Source organism: Hyla sarda, chromosome 1 (assembly GCF_029499605.1).
Source record: "Hyla sarda isolate aHylSar1 chromosome 1, aHylSar1.hap1, whole genome shotgun sequence".
NCBI classification, from domain to species: Eukaryota; Metazoa; Chordata; class Amphibia; order Anura; family Hylidae; genus Hyla; species Hyla sarda.
This window is the reverse complement of record NC_079189.1, coordinates 434,052,013-434,072,424: the sequence shown is the minus strand read 5'-3', so window position 1 is coordinate 434,072,424 and position 20,412 is coordinate 434,052,013. Positions and strand designations below refer to the sequence as shown.

General features: G+C 44.0%; 1 protein-coding gene across 4 annotated transcripts in view; it reads right to left on the bottom strand.

Annotated features, from left to right (window-relative positions):
• Positions 1 to 20,111, bottom strand: part of BCR (BCR activator of RhoGEF and GTPase) — a 61,836-nt gene extending 41,725 nt beyond the window's left edge. For 2 of the 4 annotated variants that reach the window (XR_008846442.1, XM_056530833.1), the window contains exon 1: positions 18,439 to 20,111. Coding sequence is in view for 2 of the 4 variants with exons in the window: in XM_056530833.1 (XP_056386808.1) it covers positions 18,439 to 19,576 (1,138 nt within the window). In the remaining 2 variants the exon portion in view is untranslated. Of the gene's footprint in view, positions 1 to 1,319; positions 1,339 to 1,453; positions 1,474 to 18,438 lie in introns of those variants that run through there. The other 2 variants (XM_056530854.1, XM_056530843.1) reach the window with 2 other exon arrangements.
• Positions 20,112 to 20,412: the final 301 nt, after the last annotated feature.

Genomic DNA, 20,412 nt, shown 5'->3' with positions numbered 1-20,412 from the left:
TGCTGGACATGGTTGTGTATGCCAATGTCCAGAATTAGCAGTTACCCATTACTTACCAGCTGTGAAGCAAGCTTAGCTCCTGAGTTTACATCAAAGTCCTGGGGTGGGCACAGGACATCCATGCATGTCCTGCATCCTTAACAAGTTAAAAGGGGTTATTCAGGAAAAAACTTTTTTTTATATATCAACTTGCTCCAGAAAGTTAAACAGATTTGTAAATTTATTCTATTAAAAAATCTTAATTCTTTCAGTACTTATGAGCTTCTGAAGTTTAGGTTGTTCTTTTCTGTCTAAGTAATCTCTGATGACACGTGGCTCGGGAACCGCCCAGTTTAGAAGAGGTTTGCTATGGGAATTTGCTTCTAAACTGGATGTTTCCCGAGACACGTGTCATCAGAGATTACTTAGACAGAAAAAAACAACCTTAACTTCAGAAGCTCATAAGTACTGAAAGGATTAAGATTTTTTAATAGAAGGAATATACAAATCTGTTTAACTTTCTGGAACCAGTTGATATATAAAAAAAAGTTTTTTCCTGGACTACCCCTTTAATCCTTTAAAAGTACAAGCCATGAATGAATGAATTAAATTAATTAAATGCAATGATAAAAGAAATCTTCAGTTTGAGATACTTCTGCAACAAATCTGCAACAGGTCAAATTTACCCCTAAACTGTTAAGAGGTGCCCTTCAAAAAGTTTATTAGACTTATATTAAAGACTAAAGGATGGGACTCCACACACTTTTTGTGGTACATCGCAGTGATTTTAACTATTGAGCTCAAGTTGCTCTCCATGGGGGAGATTTATCAAAACCTGTGCAGAGGAAGAGTGGTGCAGTTGCCCATAGCAACCAATCAGATTGCTTCTTTCATTTTCCACAGGCCTCTAAAGAGGCCTGTGGAAAATGAAAGAAGCAATCTGATTGGTTGCTATGGGTAACTGCCCCACTCTTCCTCTGCACAGGTTTTGATAAATCTCCCTCCATGGGAATACATTGAGTTATAAGAGAACTTGTGGACTGCAGTTGTCACACATAAAATCAGTAATGATCCAAAAATCCCCAGTGCAGCCTTAAGCTAATACTACATGCCATACACAAAAGGTAAAAAACACAAAATAAAAGTATTTATGTCCTGAACAGATAAACTCAAGTGTGTCATGCTTTCAAAATGAAACCAAAGTCATAGTTTCTGGGAAAGTGAACAAGGAAAAAAACCTGTTTCTATTCTGCAATGACAGTTAAGTGTGCCAAAAGCTTCTACGAGAAACCAACCCAACACGATCTTGACTAATATTACAGCTATGCCAGCCGACCAACCCATCAACAGTCTTTAGTTTCACAAATGGCAGGGTATAAATATGTTCTGGTTCAATTCTGTGTGTATGACAGCCTTGTTTCGTGTTAATGGCATTGCATGGGTCATTAGTATTTAGCATGTACCTCCCCCTTACCCTCGGCTCTAGAGCAGCTGTACTCTTATGCCATCACTCTGCAATGTGCTGCGTGCACCCTAGGGACCACACCGTATCACTAACCAATTACAATGGAGACTACAAGCAGTAAAAACAGGTGTAACACATGTGGCTTGACAACCCCCTGCTATGGATACAGTGCACCTGTTACCTTGATGCCAGCTGGAGCACTTCTATACACGCAGAATGCAATGGCTAGTGTAAGCCACGTGTGTATAGCCATCAGGTAGTCGATTTGCTGTGAAAGTTGCTCTAGAATTTCTTAATAATGGGTTAAAGATCAGCGTAAAGATGAGGCAACCAGGGATCAAAAGGTTTGTACCGTGCATATTAAAGCGATGCAGATTGACACCCAGCTGGAAACAGCTATACATGAATGTACAAGGAATAATCTGTGCTCTAACACTGTTTACTGTAAAAATATAAATATATGAATATGAATATAAGGCACACTTTTCTGCCCAATCACAGTATCTAAAAATTGGCCTTTATAGACAATACAGCATTCAAACTGTCTTAGAGCACTGAATGGCAAATCTTCATGAACCAACAAGAGAGTGGGGACATCTAGGGGTATGTTCACACTGAGGAAACTAGCAGATTATTATAAAATATTTTAGTAGTTTGAAGAAGCCGTATTAGTCCAGTGATGCAAGTATTTAAGTAACTACCGTATATACTCGAGTATAAGCCGGAGTTTTTCAGCACGATTTTTTGTGCTGAAAACGCCCCCCTCGGCTTATACTCGAGTGAACTCTCCACCTGTCAATCCCAGTGGTCTTCAACCTGCAGACCTCCAGATGTTGCAAAACTACAACTCCCAGCATGCCCGGACAGCCATCAGCTGTCTGGGCATGCTGGGAGTTGTAGTTTTGCAACATCTGGAGGTCCGCAGGTCGAAGACCACTGATGAAGGGATTGACAGGCAGTGATGATGAAGGGGGGGGGGGGGGAGATGATGACGGGGGTCTGGATGATGACATGGGGGGGGATGATGTATTTGCCACCCTAGGCTTATAGTCGAGTCAATACATTTTCCTGGGTTTTTGGGGTTAAATTTGGGGCCTCAGCTTATATTCGGGTCGGCTGGTATATACGGTAATATTTTAGTAATAGTCAATGAGGGTCTACCACATTTGGGCACGGTTTTTAGATGGTTGTTAATGTCTGTACATTGGAGGGGGGGGATTAATTAAACTATGCACCCACAAAAAAAAAAAAAAAAACAACAAATAAATAAAATAATCACATCATTGCCCTAGCTATTTTGCGGTAGGAAAACCCTTTTAACAAAACAACCTGACCGAAAAAGGTGGCGAAATGACTAATATTTACAATGTGCAGTGTATAAATAAATAAAATATATTTTGGCCCCTTTCTATCCTGTTCACACACCATCCAGCAGCGGTGTCTTTCCCACACTTTCAACAACTTATTATTTAGGGATCACACCTTATGTTCTGTACAGGCACCAGTACCATCACCTTCTCGATAAGTGTATTCAGAGTTATAGGAAAGCAGATCACGCCATCGCCTTCCACACTCCGCTGTGTTATTCTATTTTCTATATGTCTCTCTTACAAAACAATGTCATTCTGAAAGACTGCAGATCACTGGAGTACTCACCCTAGGACACAAGCCTCCCAAGGTCAGCACGGGTATACCTCTACATATAAAATATTTACGCTGCAGCTCAGAAAATTCTAGCTTACGGATGCAATATTCCTTATGTGGGGGCAGGGAGCGCTTTCAGATGCCTCTCCAAAATCCAGGAGAGAAGAGGGTAGAGCGACAAACACAAAGAAGCTTTAACTAGCTTGGCCATTAGCTGAGCTGGAGGTGCTCAGAGCCTGATAAGGTTGAGTGGACACAGTGGGATTAGGCTGTAAATATCTTTTTGTTGAGCAGCACCGCGTCACATGACCTCCCTTTATCTGTGTCCGTTTTTATGAGCGCTGTTTTTTTTTTTGAATGTCACATGACATTCCTCTTCTTCCCTTTCTTGTCATTTATCCCCCACCACGTCCACTGCCTCTTCTCAGAGTTATTAAAAGCATGAGCCTTTTAGAGATGCCCTAGATAAATCGGGCCCAAGGCACAGCTGAGAGCACCACAATTTGTAAAGTGAAGCAATGTCAGTATTTTAAGATAAAATTGTACAAGAGGCAGGAATACATTTGGGAAATAAAAGAGTGCCCGGGGTTTCCCCTTATGGACTCAGAATGCTTTGGGATTAGCAGGTGCTACATGCAACAAGGCTATTGTTCTTAGCTAAGAGTACCGGCCGCTGTGCAGAGACAGATGGTCTCTACAAGATGCTCCTGATTAACATCTGCCCGTCTTCTCCCCCCGCCCCCCCCATCTTCTTGATGTGTCCTGCCCATAATTCAGCAAATACAAGAGGGAATGAATGGACATAAACAGGTTGGACCATAAATGTAACATTCACACCAAAACACTAGAGGTATATGAGATAACAAGCATTTTATGGCCTAACAAATAAACTCTCTTGTCAGCACAAAGAATTACACACACACACATATTATATATATATATACATACATACACACACAGGCTCTCTTGTATTAACCAGTATATATATATTATATATATAGCAAATAACTCACAAGGGTTTTCAGAACGCACAGCTTTTACCCTTCCTAAGATACTGCTTTTAGCATATATGAATATATATATAGGTTGACTGCCCGTGTTATAGTGTGAATCCAGAACAATTCTTGCAAAGAATAGAAAATTAGCCCAAATATCAAAGCAAAGTAGCGGCATTTAGTGCCCTTGTACGGGTAGATTGTTAAAAATGGTTCAAGTTAAAGAAAGACCTTATAAGGTCACCTTATGCCCATCACAGTGACGTCACTTTATAGGCTGATCCAATACTGACAAACATGCAGCCTTATAGCTGAAGAACTGACATCACTAGGCCAAGGCAAAGGCATAAGTCACCGAGTGACTTACCTGGTTGATGTCACAAGGTAATTACACAAATATGTAATCCGGAGACTGGTGTATCCTAAGAATCTTGGAGCACAAGATTAAAACCTCCCGCATTGTACACATCTAGGTTTGCTTATACAATGTTAAAGAAGCTCTCACTAAAATAGTTCAGGAAGTGTTGCAGATTACATGGATCAGATGCATCACTTACATTTATTTTGTAGACCATCATCTTCACAAAAGTTAGAATTTCATGCAAATTTAAAAGGGAATCTGACATCAGCATCACTCGCACTAACAGATTGGTATAGGCTTGAATTGTGGGTCACATTGTTAAAAATGGTACTTACTGTTCTCAGGTTTGTCCCTTCATTTTGCCGATATTCCTCTTTTTCTTAATACGTTAATTCAGGAGCTAGGGTGTTTCTAAGCTGCCGATGCATGGTGACGTTGGCTCAGATTTTCATAGGAATCGCTTCCTCCCCAGTGCGTGATCCTATGCTGCAGAATGGAGCTTCAACCTGCAGCTAGACCCCTCTCCTCCGCATGTGCAGTCGGTCACAGGAGACTTAAAGGGGTACTCTGGCCCTAAGACATCTTATAGGGGATAAGATGTCTGACGGCAGGGGTCCCGCCACTGGGGACCCCCGCAATCTTGCATTTGGCACCCACCGCTTTGAACTACAAACTGTGCTGCCAGCTCACAAAGTGCCGGGTGCCGACCACGGGGCCGGAGTATCGTGACGTCACGACTCCGCTCCCTGTGATGTCACGCCTCACCCCCGCTGTGCATGTCTATGGGAGGGGGCGTGACAGCATGATACTCTGGCCCCGTGGTTGGCACCCGGCAGTTTGTGAGCTGGCAGCACAGGGTGCAGCTCACAGAGGTGGGTGCCGAATGCAAGATTGCGGGGGTCCCCAGCGGTCAGACATCTTATCCCCTATCCTTTGGATAGGGGATAAGATGTCTTAGGGCCGGAGTACCCCTTTAAGTGAAATCTTTCTGCTCCAAAGAGAGATATAACAGTGGAAAAGAAGATGCAGAGTGGATCTCTGTTCTGCAGCATAAGAGGCTCAGCACAGGGGAGAAAGCATTTCCTATAAGGATTGAAGACAGACGTCTTTGTGCACCCAGTGTACCAAATTATTGGCAGAATGGGGGGACGGATATGGGAACAGTAAGTACCATTGTTATCAATGTCACCCCACTACAGGCCTACACCAAAAGGTTAGGAAACACTGCAATAAGGACTGCACAGCTTAAATGGGCACTGCCAGATACAAAAACTTTTGATATGTTGTAAAGCATGTATAACCAATAGGTTTTGCCATTGCTTTCATTAGAAAATTTTCAGTATTTCATACTGAAAAAAAAGTCAAACAGCTGCCCCCCCTGCCTGCTTGGACACATACTAGTACTGCTGTGTCCATGTATCATAACTTTTTCATTTTTCCGTATATAGGGCGGTATGAGGGCTCATTTTTTGCGCCGTCATCTGTACTTTTTTTTATAGATACCACATTTGCATATATAAAACTTTTAGATACATTTTTATAATTTTTTTTTTAATAAAATGTGACAAAAAAAGGGGATTATCTATAGCAATCCTTTGATTGATAATACTGTGCAGTGCTATGCATAGGACACAGCACTGCTCAGTATTATCGGTCATCTTCTGCTCTGGTCTGCTCGATCGCAGACCAGAGCAGAAGACCCCGGGAGACAGCCGGAGCCAGGTGAGGAGACCTCCGGCCGCCATGCTGGATGATCGGATGTTGTATTGATCACGGCATCTGAGGGGTTAATGGCGGACATCCGCGCAACTGCGGATGTTGGCCATTACGGGCGGGTCCCCGGCTGCTGCTAGCAGCCGGAACCTGCCGTGTATGACGCGAGCACCCTGCTCGCGGTCATACACAGGACGTAAATGTACGTCCTGGTGCGGGAAGTCCAGCCAAACCAGGACGTACATTTATGTCTTTGGTCGTTAAGGGGTTAAAAGGGTTCTCCGCTGCCCTGTCTTCCTGCAGCGTCCGGAAGTTTATTACTCCGGACGTTGTGTGCGGGCTTCCGTGTTCGAGGCTGCCCCCTCGTGACGTCACGCCCGCCCCTCAACGAAAGTCTATGGGAAGGGGGCGCGACCTCTGTCACGCACCCTTCCCATAGGCTTTCTGTCACGATCACACCCTATCGGTCCAGCCAAGACGCTAGAGAGTGTGATGGTGCAAGGGTTAAGGCCGCCAGACCTCTGGGTATCCACTACTAGTCCCAGCAAGTCACCAAATTAACCCTTAGATAAACGTGTTTCCACCAGAGCTGCCTTCAGAAAGGTGAGCTCCTATATTTAGAGATCAAAGACCAGAGCTGATTAATTAAACATTTAATCTAATAAAAGGTATCACAGTGCTATGCATAAAAATAAACAAATGACATACAGTTACAAAAATATGAAAGAGTTTAGCAAGACAAGTTCAGAAAACAAAAGATGAACAGCATGATGGTATCAGTTCTTACAGCATGATGGTATCAGTCCATGAGAGTGAGTTCCAGCTGTTCTTAGGATGGTCTTGTCAGCTTGTTGCACAGCATTGAACACACCTGAGTCTAGCATTGTTAAATATCATATCTGCCTTTTTGGAAGGGAGTAGAGATGAGCGAACTTACAGTAAATTCGATTTGTCACGAACTTCTCGGCTCGGCAGTTGATGACTTTTCCTGCATAAATTAGTTCAGCTTTCAGGTGCTCCGGTGGGCTGGAAAAGGTGAATACAGTCCTAGGAGACTCTTTCCTAGGAATGTATCCACCTTTTCCAGCCCACCGGAGCACCTGAAGGCTGAACTAATTTACGAAGGATAAGTCATCAACTGCCGAGCCAAGAAGTTCGTGATGAATCGAATTTACTGTAAGTTCGCTCATCTCTAGAAGGGAGACTCCATTCCCCCCTCCCCTCTGATCCCACCAGGGGGGTCTTCTCTCTTCCTGGCCCCTTATCTGTTTGATTATATGATGGGACCAGAGTGCATGACTTCAAAAAAGCCTTTTTGACTTCAAAGGAGATGTAAACAAACAGCCAGACCCCCAATAAAATGCAATACACAAACCCACAGTCTGAATGACCTCTCACCCCCAGGTCTTAGGTTATACACAGATACAATAAAAACACATGTATGTTTCCATAATCAGGCCTTGGGGCTGACACTTTCGTTGAGGGGTCGGGCGTGACGTCACGATGGGGCGGCCTCGAACACGGAAGCCCGCACACAGCGTCCGGTGTAAACTTCCGGACGCTGCGAGCGGAGCGCCGGAAGACAGGGCAGTGGAGAACCCCTTTAAGGATGTATGGCCTGCATGTTAGGGTATGTTCACACTATGTTAATCTCTGCTGGAGATATTCCTGGCAGAGACTCAGTCATCTGCAGGTGGCGTCAAAATCCTTTGGTACGAGGACAAGCACTGTCACAACTGATGGCAATGTAGTCCGCGTGGATCTTTGCCGAAAGGAACATGTTCATTCTGTCAACGGAGTCCAGAAATTGAGCTTTTGCGGCAGACTCTACAGTGTGCATAGTGCAGCAGAATCCACTGAAGACAATCTGAGGCTGCTGTACCAGAATTTCTCAGCTCAACTCCATAGTGTTAATGTAGCCTTACTGGATGTTTAACTTGACATCTATAGTCTGCTATTGGCCCACACAATATGTCAGAGGGATTCAGATTTTAGAGAGATACACACAGATTTTCTAGCAGATTCAGTCCAGAAATAAGCATAAAGTCTTTAAACAATCTCTATCCCATGCATGCGAACGCTGGTTCCGCAAAGCTGTTTATATGTATTGGAAAATCGGCGCAAACTTTTTGTGCCAATGTGGAAAAAGTTTGCTCATTTCTGCAGATTTCACATGGAAAAGTAAATGAATGACAATGGGGCAAATCCTTGTATGGATCCCATACATTACGAAGTGCAAATCCACAGAAGATCTAAGGCTGGAGATACATGGCGGATTTAAATCCAACGTGTGAACACAGACATAGGAACTGCTGTTCTGCCAAGTGGGATAGGAAGCTGAAGCGATAGACAGAATGGTAGATACTTTGGCTGTTTTGTCACCCAAATCATTTTACACAATCTTTACCCGCCTCACTTCCCTCTGAACTCTAATGTATATGGAATAGAAGTTTCAGGGAAAGTACACGTACGCTAAATGGAGAATGCTTACATGGTGGCCCACATGCACGGAATGAAAACAAGTCCTTTAAGAGATGATCTATATATATCTTTAAGGGTTAACCTGGAAGTTCTTCACTTATTAAAATGGAACAAGCAATGCTTTGGGGAGCAAAACATGATGTCAGTAGCGTTGCTGTAGTACCCACGGTTAAGCTGATGAAACTGAAATCCCTTCCAGCTCAGGTGCTTCCATAGATCAGAGTGTCTTTTCTTATGGATGATTCCGGGCTCCGGTCATTAGGTCATTACGACGCTTACAGAAAATTAACCTAAACCGGGTAATCACATTATAATGGTATCTACTAAACCTGGTAACACTAGCACCAGAAGATGCCTTTCATCTCCTTCCTCCCTAGAGGATGAAATGTAGGCCACAGACTTACACTGTCAAATACCGAAATGAATATAGCGGATCCATCATGAGATTTTGCTGTCCCTTTAACAGATATTACCAGCAGAAAACAGACTTAATTGTTTATAGCATATAAAACAAATATTTCATTTTTATCAAATAAAATATTAGAGTATCTGTTTAATGTTACTCCACTTCAGATCAATTGCAGGGAGTTCCAACTCCACACTGGACGGTTGGCTACTAAGGAAACAGTACAAGGGCCAGAGAATTTAAAAGGGGTTATCCAGGAAAAAAAAAACTTTTTTTTATATATCAACTGGCTCCAGAAAGTTAAACAGATTTGTAAATTCCTTCTATTAAAAAATATTAATCATGTCAGTACTTATGAGCTGCTGAAGTTGAGTTGTTCTTTTCTATCTAAGTGCTCTCTGATGATATGTGTCTCGGGAACTGTCCAGAGTAGAAGCAAATACCCATAGCAAACCTCTGCAGTTCCCGAGAGAAGCAGAGATGTCAGCAGAGAGCACTGTTGCCAGACAGAAAAGAACAACTCAACTTCAGCAGCTGATAATTATTGGAAGGATTAAGATTTTTTAAAAGAAGTAATTACAAATCTGTTTAACTTTCTGGAGCCAGTTGATATAAAAATAAATAGATAAAATAATAAGTTTTTCCTGGAATACCCCTTTAATGCACAAGACCTGGGCTGTTCAGGGAATATTTTTTTTACAGTAAAATACACTCAGACTACAGTAAAAACAATATAAAAATATCTACTCACCTGCCCTGATCCCCGCTACCATTCTGACTGAGCCCAGTCCCACTGCACAGAATTTCCTAGTCCTGACGCAAGGAAGCTGCCAATCAGCCAATAAGTGGCTGCCAATATAATCTTTCCCAAGCACCCACAGGCTGAGCAGGCACTTTCTTGTACCAATACCAAAATCAGGAAGTGTCACGAAGTGGGACCTGGCTCCAATGAAACGGTGTCGGTGGATCAGGGTAATTTTAAAATCGTTTTTACCCCAGATTTGAAGCTGTAGATTTGACGCTGTGTCCAGTCATTTAGTTTACATTGAAATCTGCAGCTTCAAATCCTGCCATCAAATATGCGCAGGATAGTGTACCTGTGAATACACCCTCAAAGTGTTTTAAACAATGATTTAAACAGTTATATCCACATTGATAATAAGCCAATTCGTTATGTAATCTATATATTGTTACTCACAGACATTTCCTTAAAAAATTCCACAAAGTATGCCAACATTTATGCAAATGTAGTGCAATCCCAGCCCTTCCCTCTGCTCATCATTGCCCTGATTTAATATATTTATATATTTCCCATGTTGGTCTGCTCCACACCCTGCTCCTGAAGACGTCAGTGGCCATCCCAGTAATAATGAGAATAATGGGGTGAGGCTCACCGGTACCAACCTACATAAAGAGGACTTGGTAGGAACAGTACATTATTATACATTTAATTCCGAAAGCTTTCAGACCTTTTTACTTTTTTCACATTTTGTGAAAATAACCCCCACAAAATTCAAATTGTCCCCCCATCATACTGCACTCAATACCCCATAATTAAAATGTAAAAAACAGAATTTAAGAAATTTTAGCAAATTTATTATAAAGGAAAAACTCATTTCACATGGACATAACCAGGACAGGTGAGTAGCCGGATACTGTACAGGAGATCACGGGGGCCCCCAAGCGGTTGTACCCCCCACAATCAGACACTCATCTGTGAATAGGTGGGTAAGTTATTTTCCAGGAGAACCCTTTTAAGACAAGCTGAAGCTCTCTGCACCTCAAACCTACATTTAAAAGGGGTACTCCGGCGCTTAGACATCTTATCCCCTATCCAAAGGATAGGGGATAAGATTCCTTGATCGCGGGGGTGCCGTCGCTGGGGACCCCCGTGATCTTGCATGCCGCACCCCGTTAAAAATCAGTCCCCAGAGCGTGTTCGCTCCGGGTCTGATTACTGTCGATCACGGGGCCAAAGCATTGTGACAGCTGTCACGCCCCCTTCCATAGGCTTGCATTGAGGGGGCATAGCGTGACTTCACACGGGGCGGAACCGTGACGTCACAATGCTCCGGCCCCGTGATCGACAGTAATCAGACCCAGAGCGAACACGCTCCGGGGACTGATTTTAACGGGGTGCAAGATCACGGGCGACCCCAGCGGCGGGACCCCAGCAATCAGGCATCTTATCCCCTATCCTTTGGATAGGGGATAAGATGTGTAAGCGCCGGAGTACCCCTTTAAATGGGCACTGTCATTAGCAAAAAAACTTTTTATAAAATGTAGACACACATAATAGAGCTGAAAGTAGTCAGCTATTTTCATAATCGATTAATCGGTTAGCCAACATCTAAAGTTCATATAGACATAGCGATTATCACTATGTATATATGTAACTGTGGTCCTCAGCAGCCTTCTTTTGCTCCCTGCAGCTTTCGTGACTCCCCGGTTGTCAGGCTCTGTGCCAGGAAACAATAGTTACAGAGAGAAGATACAGGAAATTAAGATTATGGAGGAGATTTATGAAAACCTGTCCGGAGGAAACGTTGCTGAGTTGCCCATAGCAACCAATCAGCTAGCTACTTTCATTTTTGAAAAATGAAAGAAGCGATCTGATTGGTTGCTATGAACTCAGCAACTTTTCCTCTGGACAGGTTTTGATAAATCTCCCCCTATGTGTGCTGGCCCCCCCCCCTCTTCACTAAACAGGCTGCTGGGGGCATATCGGATGGACAACCAGGGAAAGTGCTGGCCCTCCTATCTGGCTACAGGTAAGAAACAGGGTGGGGGTGGGGTAGCCCCTACAAGGAGAAAAAAAAAAAATATATTTAAAATAATTATTATACGTATTTAAATATAATAAAAAGCTCCTCCTCTCAGCCTCCACACAGCTCAGCATCTAGCCGCCCCTAAAACACAATGCATCCTTTACCTAAAACACACAGAAGACCTTCGGTCTGATCCCCCTCTCCTTTCTTCCTAATCTAAACTCACAAATGATCTTCTTCTGCACTATGGTTATTTTTTAGTTTTTTTATTGGTTGATTAATCAAAAGAATAATTACCAACTAATCGATTATGAAAATAATCGTTAGTCACAGCCCTAATGAGATACATTTGTAAATTTACATTGGTTAAAAAAAATGTGTATATTTTTGGGTGAAAACAAAATGCTCCATACTTCTTACCACTAGGGGTCCCTGCACAGTTTAGAACACTATCTTGTCTCTGCAGATATTGCTTGTGTGTCTCGGTACCAAGACAAAATACAGGAAGTGTGGGCGGGACAAGCAAGGCTCTGCGCATGCTCTCACATTGTCAATCAGCCTGCTGTGTGAGCAGGGAACATGTCATAGAGCCTCAGTGCACAGAGCAGCCAATTGTCAGCTCTGAGGAGTGAGGGAGGAAGTTCCCACATGAGATGTGAGGGCAAGCAAGGGAATACCGCCTCCTCTTAAGTAAACTGCATGCAGTGTGAGCAACAAACAAGGGAATCAGGAGCCATAAAAAAAGGATGAAAAGCAGGATTTTCTTTTACATACATTGTGTGTGTATGTGTATGTGTATATATATATATATATATACACACACACACACACATACATATACACACACACACATACATATCTGGCAACAGGTACACTTTAAAGGGGTATTCCAGGCAAAAACTTTTTTTTTATATATCAACTGGCTCCGGAAAGTTAATAGAAGTAATTTACAAATCTGTTTAAAAATTCTTAATCCTTCCAATAGTTATTAGCTTCTGAAGTTTTCTGTCTAACTGCTTAATGATGATGTCACGTCCCGGGGAGTGAGTCATCAGAAAGCAGTTAGACAGAAAAAAATAACTCAACTTCAGAAGCTAGTAACTATTGCAAGGATTAAGATTTTTTAATCAAAGTAATTTACAAATCTGTTTAACTTTCCGGAGCCAGTTGATATATAAAAGTTTTGGCCTGGAATACCCCTTTAATATATACCCTGGGAAAGCTTCTGTCATATATGAAACATACCCATAGTGCTCCATTAACTCAATGGAGGCCAAGAGAGTTGACCTCAGTTAGGGTGATATGCACTACCCTATACACTAGCTCACTGCAAAAACATACAGGGAGGTGTACTTTATTATAGGCCCTTATATTAGAGTGATATAACATGAGGACTCTCAGCATATATCTCCAATGAGTGGCTGCATTATATCCTGCTGTAATGGCATTAGTGGGATGCATTGTCTACTCCCAGAAGAAATACCTGGAAAAGCTCTGATAAGGTGACTGTCCACATATAGAGAGTCTTTAAATGGCAACTATCCTTAAATGGATAGTTACATCATTAAAGCTCCCCCCACCTCCTCCAGAGCGGAGGTATCTCTTAATTACATACCTGCAGCAGAAGAATACCTCGGCATCAGTATGCAACAGGATAATATGGAGTAGTCGCTATGCCATTCCAGAATACATTTGTGGTATACTACCGCATACTACCGGTAAACCAGCCGCATGGAGGCCAAAAGGTTCAATTACAAATATGCAGTATATATTACAGTATTTTTCTCCCAACAGTGTGCCTCCAGCTGTTGCAAAACTACAACTCATATTCCTTTGGCTGTCCGGGCATGCTATGAGTTGTAGTTTTGCAACAACTGAAGGCACACTGTTTGGAAAAACACTGCCATACATGCTGGCGCAAATACACACAAGCACAAATTCAAGCAAACCATTCCAGCATGGAGCTTTAACCCCTTAACGATGCATGACGTAAATGTACGTCCTGGTGATGTGGTACTTAACGCACCAGGACGTACATTTACATCCTGAGCATAACCGCGGGCATCGGAGCGATGCCGGCATCATGCGCGGCAGGTCCCGGCTGTGGATCGCAGCCAGGGACCCGCCGGTGATGGCGGACACCCGCAATCCCACAGATGTCCGTCATTAACCCCTCAGATGCCGTGATCAATACAGATCACGGCATCTGCAGCACTTAACAGGATGATCAGATCGCCCGCAGCGCTGCCGCGGCGATCAGATCATCCTGCACGGCGGACGGAGGTCCCCTCACCTGGCTCCGCTGCCTTCCGGGAGTCTTCTGCTCTGATCTGCCTTCCCACAGACCAGAGCAGAAGATGACCAATAACCCTGATCAGTGCTATGTCCAATACATAGCACTGAACAGTATTAGCAATCGAATGATTGCTATAAAAATAGTCCCCTATGGGGACTATAAGAGTGTAAAAATAAAAGTAAAAAAATAAAGTAAAAAAAAAAAAATTTGAAAAACCCCCTCCCCCAATAAAAACGTAAATTGTCCCATTTTCCTTATTTTATATACATATTTGGTATTGCCGCGTGCGTAAATATCCGAACTATTAAAATAAAATGTAAATGATCCTGTACGGTGAACAGCGTGAACGTAAAAATTTTTTTAAAAAGGCCAAAATACCTGCTTTTTTATAACATTTTATTCCCAAAAAAAATTTAAAAAATGTAATAAAAGTTTTGTATAAGCAAATATGGTATTAATAAAAAGTACAGATCACGGCGCAAAAAATTTGCCCTCATACCACCGCTTATACGGAAAAATGAAAAAGTTATAGGTCTTCAAAATTTTAAACTTACTAATTTGGTTAAAAAGTTTGCAATTTTTTTAAGCGCAACAGTAATAGAAAAGTGTATAATCATGGGTATCATTTTAATCGTATTGACCCAGAGAATAAAAAACACGTCATTTGTACTGCAAATTGTACGGCGTGAAAACAAAACCTTCGAAAATTAGCAAAATTGCAGTTTTCTTTTTAATTTCCCCACACAAACAGTATTTTTTTGGTTGTGCCATACATTTTATGGTAAAGTGAGTAATGGCATTACAACGGACAACTGGTCATGCAAAAAACAAGCCCTCATACTCGTCTGTGGATGAAAATATAAAAGAGTTATGAATTTTTGAAGGGGGAGGAGGAAAAAACGAAAATGTAAAAATAAAATTGTCTTAGTCTTTTAGGTCCAAATGGCCTGAGTCCTTAAGGGGTTAAAGAGGTACTCTGGTAGAATATTTTTTTTTTTTTTTTTTTTTTAAATCAACTGGTGCCAGAAAGTTAGATTTGTAAATTACTTCTATTTAAAAATCTTAATCCTTCCAGTACTTATCAGCTACTGTATACTACAGAGGAAGTTAAGTTGTTCTTTTCTGTCTGACCACAGTGATCTCTGCTGACACCTCTGTCCATGTCAGGAACTGTCCAGAGTAGGAGCAAATCCCAATAGCAAACCTCTCCTGCTCTGGACAGGCTTACAAGACTGAACAGTTATGTACGGGCTCATGTGACTTATTTGAAAAAGGTTCTTACCACTTGGTTTGCCATAATCTGTAAACAAAAAAACCTCAATCTATATACCCGTTTAAAGGGGTACTCCGCCCCTAGACATCTTATCCCCTAGCCAAAGGATAGGGCATAAGATGTCTGATCGCAGGGGTCCCGGCCGTCATGCCCCTCCCCATAGACTTTCATTGAGGGGGCATGGCCGTAATGTCAAGAACGAGGCATGAACGTGACGTCACGAGCGTGGTGCGTGAACTTGACGTCACGAGCCGCCGCATCACCAGTCAACAGGCATGGAGCGAAGTTCGCTCCGTGCACCGGATGTCTGGGGTGCCATAGCCGAGATCGGGGGGGGGGGTTCCCAATGGCGGGACCCCCCCCTCGATCAGACATCTTATAAACCTGCTGGTTTACTTTACATGGCTGCACCAATGACGCACCCGTATACTCATCACTGCTGCAGCCAATCGGTGGCCTCAGCGCCGCACAGTACAAGGCATCTGATTGGCAGCAGTAGTGATGTGGGTTTATGTGCAGGTCATTGAAGCAGTTACAGTCATGGCCATAAGTGTAGGCACCCCTGAAATTTTTCTAGAAAATGAAGTATTTCTCACAGAAAATGATTGCAGTAACACATGTTTTGCTATACAAATGTGTATTCCCTTTGTGTGTATTGGAACTAAACTAAAAAAAAAAAAAAAAAAAAAAAAAAAAAAAAAGAGGAGAAAAAAAAAAAAAAAATAAAGCAAATTGGACATAATGTCACACCAAACTCCAAAAATGGGCTGGAGAAGATTATTGGCACTCTTTCAAAATGTGGACAAATAAGATTGTTTCAAGCATGTGATGCTCCTTTAAACTCACCTGGGGCAAGTAACATGTGTGGGCAATATAAATAGCACACCTGAAAGCAGATAAAAAGGAGAGAAGTTCACTTAGTCTTTGCACTGTGTGTGCCACACTAAGCATGGACAACAGAAAGAGGAGGAGAAGAGAACCAAAAGTCTGAGAACCAAAATTGTGGAAATATATCAACAATCTCAAGGTTACAAGTCCATCTCCAGAGATCTAGATTTGCCTTTGTCCACAGTGCGCAACATCATCAAGAAGTCTGCAACCCATGGCACTGTAGCTAATCTCCCTGGGAGTGTACGGAAGAGAAAAATTGATGAAAGGTGTCAATGCAGGATAGTCCGCCTGGTGGATAAGCAGCCCCAAACAAGTTCCAAAGATATTCAAGCTGTCCTGCAGGCTCAGGGAGCATCAGTGTCAGCACGAACTATCCGTCGACATTTAAATGAAATGCTATGGCTGGAGACCCAGGAGGACCCCACTGCTGACACAGAGACATAAAAAAGCAAGACTACATTTTGCCAAAATGAACTTGAGTAAGCCAAAATCCTTCTGGGAAAAACGTCTTGTGGACAGATGAGACCAAGATAGAGCTTTTTGGTAAAGCACATCATTCTACTGTTTACCAAAAACAGAATGAGGCCTACAAAGAAAAAAACAAACACACTACCTACAGTGAAATACGGTGGAGGTTCAATGATGTTTTGGGGTTGTTTTGCTGCCTCTGGCACTGGGTGCCTTGAATGTGTACAAGGCATCATGAAATCTGAGGATTACCAATGGATTTTGGGTCGCACTGTACAGCCCAGTGTCAGAAAGCTGGGTTTGCGTCAGAGATCTTGGGTCTTCCAGCAGGACAATGACCCCAAACATACATCAAAAAGCCCCCAGGAATGGATGTCAACAAAGTGCTGGAGAGTTCTGAAGTGGCCAGCCATGAGTCCAGATCTAAATCCCATTGAACACATGTGGAGAGATCTTAAAATTGCTGTTGGGAAAAGGCGCCTTCCAATAAGAGAGACCTGGGGCAGTTTGCAAAGGAAGAGTGGTCCAACATTCCGGCTGAGAGGTGTAAGAAGCTTATTGATGGTTAAAGATATTGGTTCAAGCACACTGCGGTGGTTGGGAAATAATCCTGCGCTGCCGATGCTCCCCAAAGGATAAAAGTAGGAGCCAAAACTGTATGTATCCAAACTTTATTGAAACATGCAACGCGTTTCAGGGCGGGGATGGCCCCTTCATGATGCCTGATGTTTGGATACATACAGTTTTGGCTCCTACCTTATCCTTTGGGGAGCTCCGGCAGCGCAGGATTATTTCCCAACCACCGCAGTGTGCTTGATCCAATATCCATTAAACGCCAGTCCGGCGTGGGAAACCCGCAACAGCCATGCGAGCATTGTGCCTCGGTATTGCACAACCCTAGAAGGTGAGCGTACAACTCACCTCCTCTTTTCTCTCCTTGATTGGTGGTCCTACCCATAGAAGCGCTCCTGTCCCTCTTATGTTTTCTTATTGATGGTTATAGGAAGAGACTGATTTCAGTTATTTTTCCCTAAGGGAGTGCAACCAAATATTAAGTTAAGGGTACCAATAATTTTGAGCCCATTTTTGGAGTTTGGTGTGACATTATGTCCAATTAGCTTTTTTTCCTCCCTTTTTTGGTTTAGTTCCAATACACACAAAGGGAATAAACCTGTGTATAGCAAAACATGTGTTACTGCAATCCTTTTCTGTGAGAAATACTTCATTTTCTAGAAACATTTCAGGGGTGCCAACATTTACGTCCATGACTGTACGTAAACAAAGCCAATAGGGAGGACCAAAGCAGTGGGGAATATCATTAATTTTCATTTTATCACAATCACAAAAGGTAAGAAAAGGTTAAAATGAGTCAGAGGATCCCTTTGTTCATTACCTATGTATCTCAGTTTACTGGCCTCTAAGGGTAGGGGCACACGTGCCATATTTTGCTGCTGCGTATTCTCCTACCCATTGACGTCAATGGCTAGCAGACTACACAGCTGATTTTGTTGCCCGATTATTTAAATGGGTAGAGAAATACGGCACGTGTGACCCTACCCTAAATCTGTACGTGGTGGGAATCTAAACAACAGGACATGAGACAGACATTTACTTGAAAGAAAGATCAAGTTCACTGAAGACAGAAAGGGAATAAGTAGAAAGATGGTGAAATAAAAGAGATAAAGAGAATATTCTCACCACCATCTCCAGGGTACCCTGGCGTCTCTCTGCAACTTGGCCAGATCTGTCCACTACGTCTCACACCAACAATTGCTGCTTCAGATATCCTCAGCTGACAGTGGCGAGCGGGTGCTTGGGGTGTGGGAGGGCTGGCGCTGCCAGGAGAAGGAGGAGACTGACCCCAAGGAACCCGCGGTGATACCCTTCCTGAGGGTCCTGAAGACAACTCCTCCTCACTGGAAGTCAGGTTCTCATTGGAGCTGCAGTCAGGTGTATATCCACCCCCTAAGTCCTCAAAGCTTTGTGGTGAAATAGAGTGCCGAGGCCACGGTCCTCCCCAGTGACTTCCAGGGCAAGGTAATGCATTGTCCCTAAGGAAGCGTGGATTCAACTCTGTATCTTCGTACTCGCCATCCCAACCACAACTACTGTCTGAAGAGCGCCCACGGCGAGATTCTATAGGCTGTGGAGCCCTTGGATTCCCTTCTGGATGAGACGATGCCCTGCGAAGACGGTCTGAGCGGGGTTCTGGTGCTTCCCTTTCTGACAAACTTAGCAGCCGTCGGGGGCCTCTAGGCACGTCCCCTGGAGACAAGTCAGGTGCCCCGACAGGTGGTTCTCTGCGACCTGGTCCTCTATTTCTTTCCTCCGGGCTCTTCTGCTCCCTTCCAGGTCTCTCTTCTCGACCAGGGCCCAGAGGTCTCTCTTCTCGACCAGGGCCCAGAGGTCTCTCTTCTCGACCAGGGCCCAGAGGTCTCTCTTCTCGACCAGGGCCCAGAGGTCTCTCTTCTCGACCAGGGCCCAGAGGTCTCTCTTCTCGACCAGGGCCCAGAGGTCTCTCTTCTCGACCAGGGCCCAGAGGTCTCTCTTCTCGACCAGGGCCCAGAGGTCTCTCTTCACCACCACCCGGTGGATCCCTCTCCTCAAATCCCCAGCGTTGTCTATCATAACCTCGTCTTTCTTTGGCCAAAAGGGTCTGCAGGTAGATCATGCGGAAGCGTTCCCGGTTCAGCTCCCGCTCCAGTCTACGTACGGACAATCGGCACCGCTCCAGCTCCTGCTCCATGTCCCGCATTGTCCGCAGCTCCATGCGTGGCGGCTCCGCATCGGGAAACTGCGCACGCCACGCCTCTGCGAACCCTGCTGGTTCCAACATCCTGTCCTGGGCCCCTGGGGGACACTTGGCCAAAGAAGCTCAGCATGGGGCTTTTAGCATCACCACCAATCTGTGTCCAGCAAAACCAGTATAGAGCAAGGGGCACCCAAGGGTGTATACCAGGATGTCTAATGGGGGCAATGGGGGCTTATCTCCAGAGCTCGGACATGTAGGACCAGGTTGCTCCGTCCTTGCTCAGGTGTCACTGGATCCCTGGCTCATCTAATGGAGGCAGCGTATAGGTATCCATGTTCCCGGCTACACAATGGCCCTTCTTACCAGGACTCTTCCAAGGCTGCTGTAGCTGCTGTGCTCCCGGTGATGGGACGCTGTGACCAGGGCGTCTTTCAGCTCCGTAGCCGTCTCCGTCCGTCCCTCCTGCGCTGTCCTCGGCCTGTCTATTGTGTGTCAGTCCCTGTGTATGTGAGTACTGGGGGGCGGGCCCAGCGTGGCTCCTCCTCCCGTGTCAGCCAGCGCGTGTAACGTTCCCTGTCCTGTCAGTGCGGGAGGCAGGGAAGTGTGGAGCTGCACTGATTCCGATCCTGGTGGGCAATGACGTCACGATAAAGGGCGGGGCCTCCTCGACTAGCGGCGCACAGAGCAGGAAGCTGGGGTCGCGTGTAATGCAGGGGAGCACGAGCGTTATGTCATTTACATAGGACTGTATTGCGGAATGAGGAACGTGATGTAATGTATATAGGACTGCATGGTGAAGGAAGAAAAGTGAGGTGATTTACATAGGACTGTATGGTGGAATGAGGAACGTGATGTAATGTATATAGGACTGCATGGTGAAGGAAGAAAAGTGAGGTGATTTACATAGGACTGTATGGTGG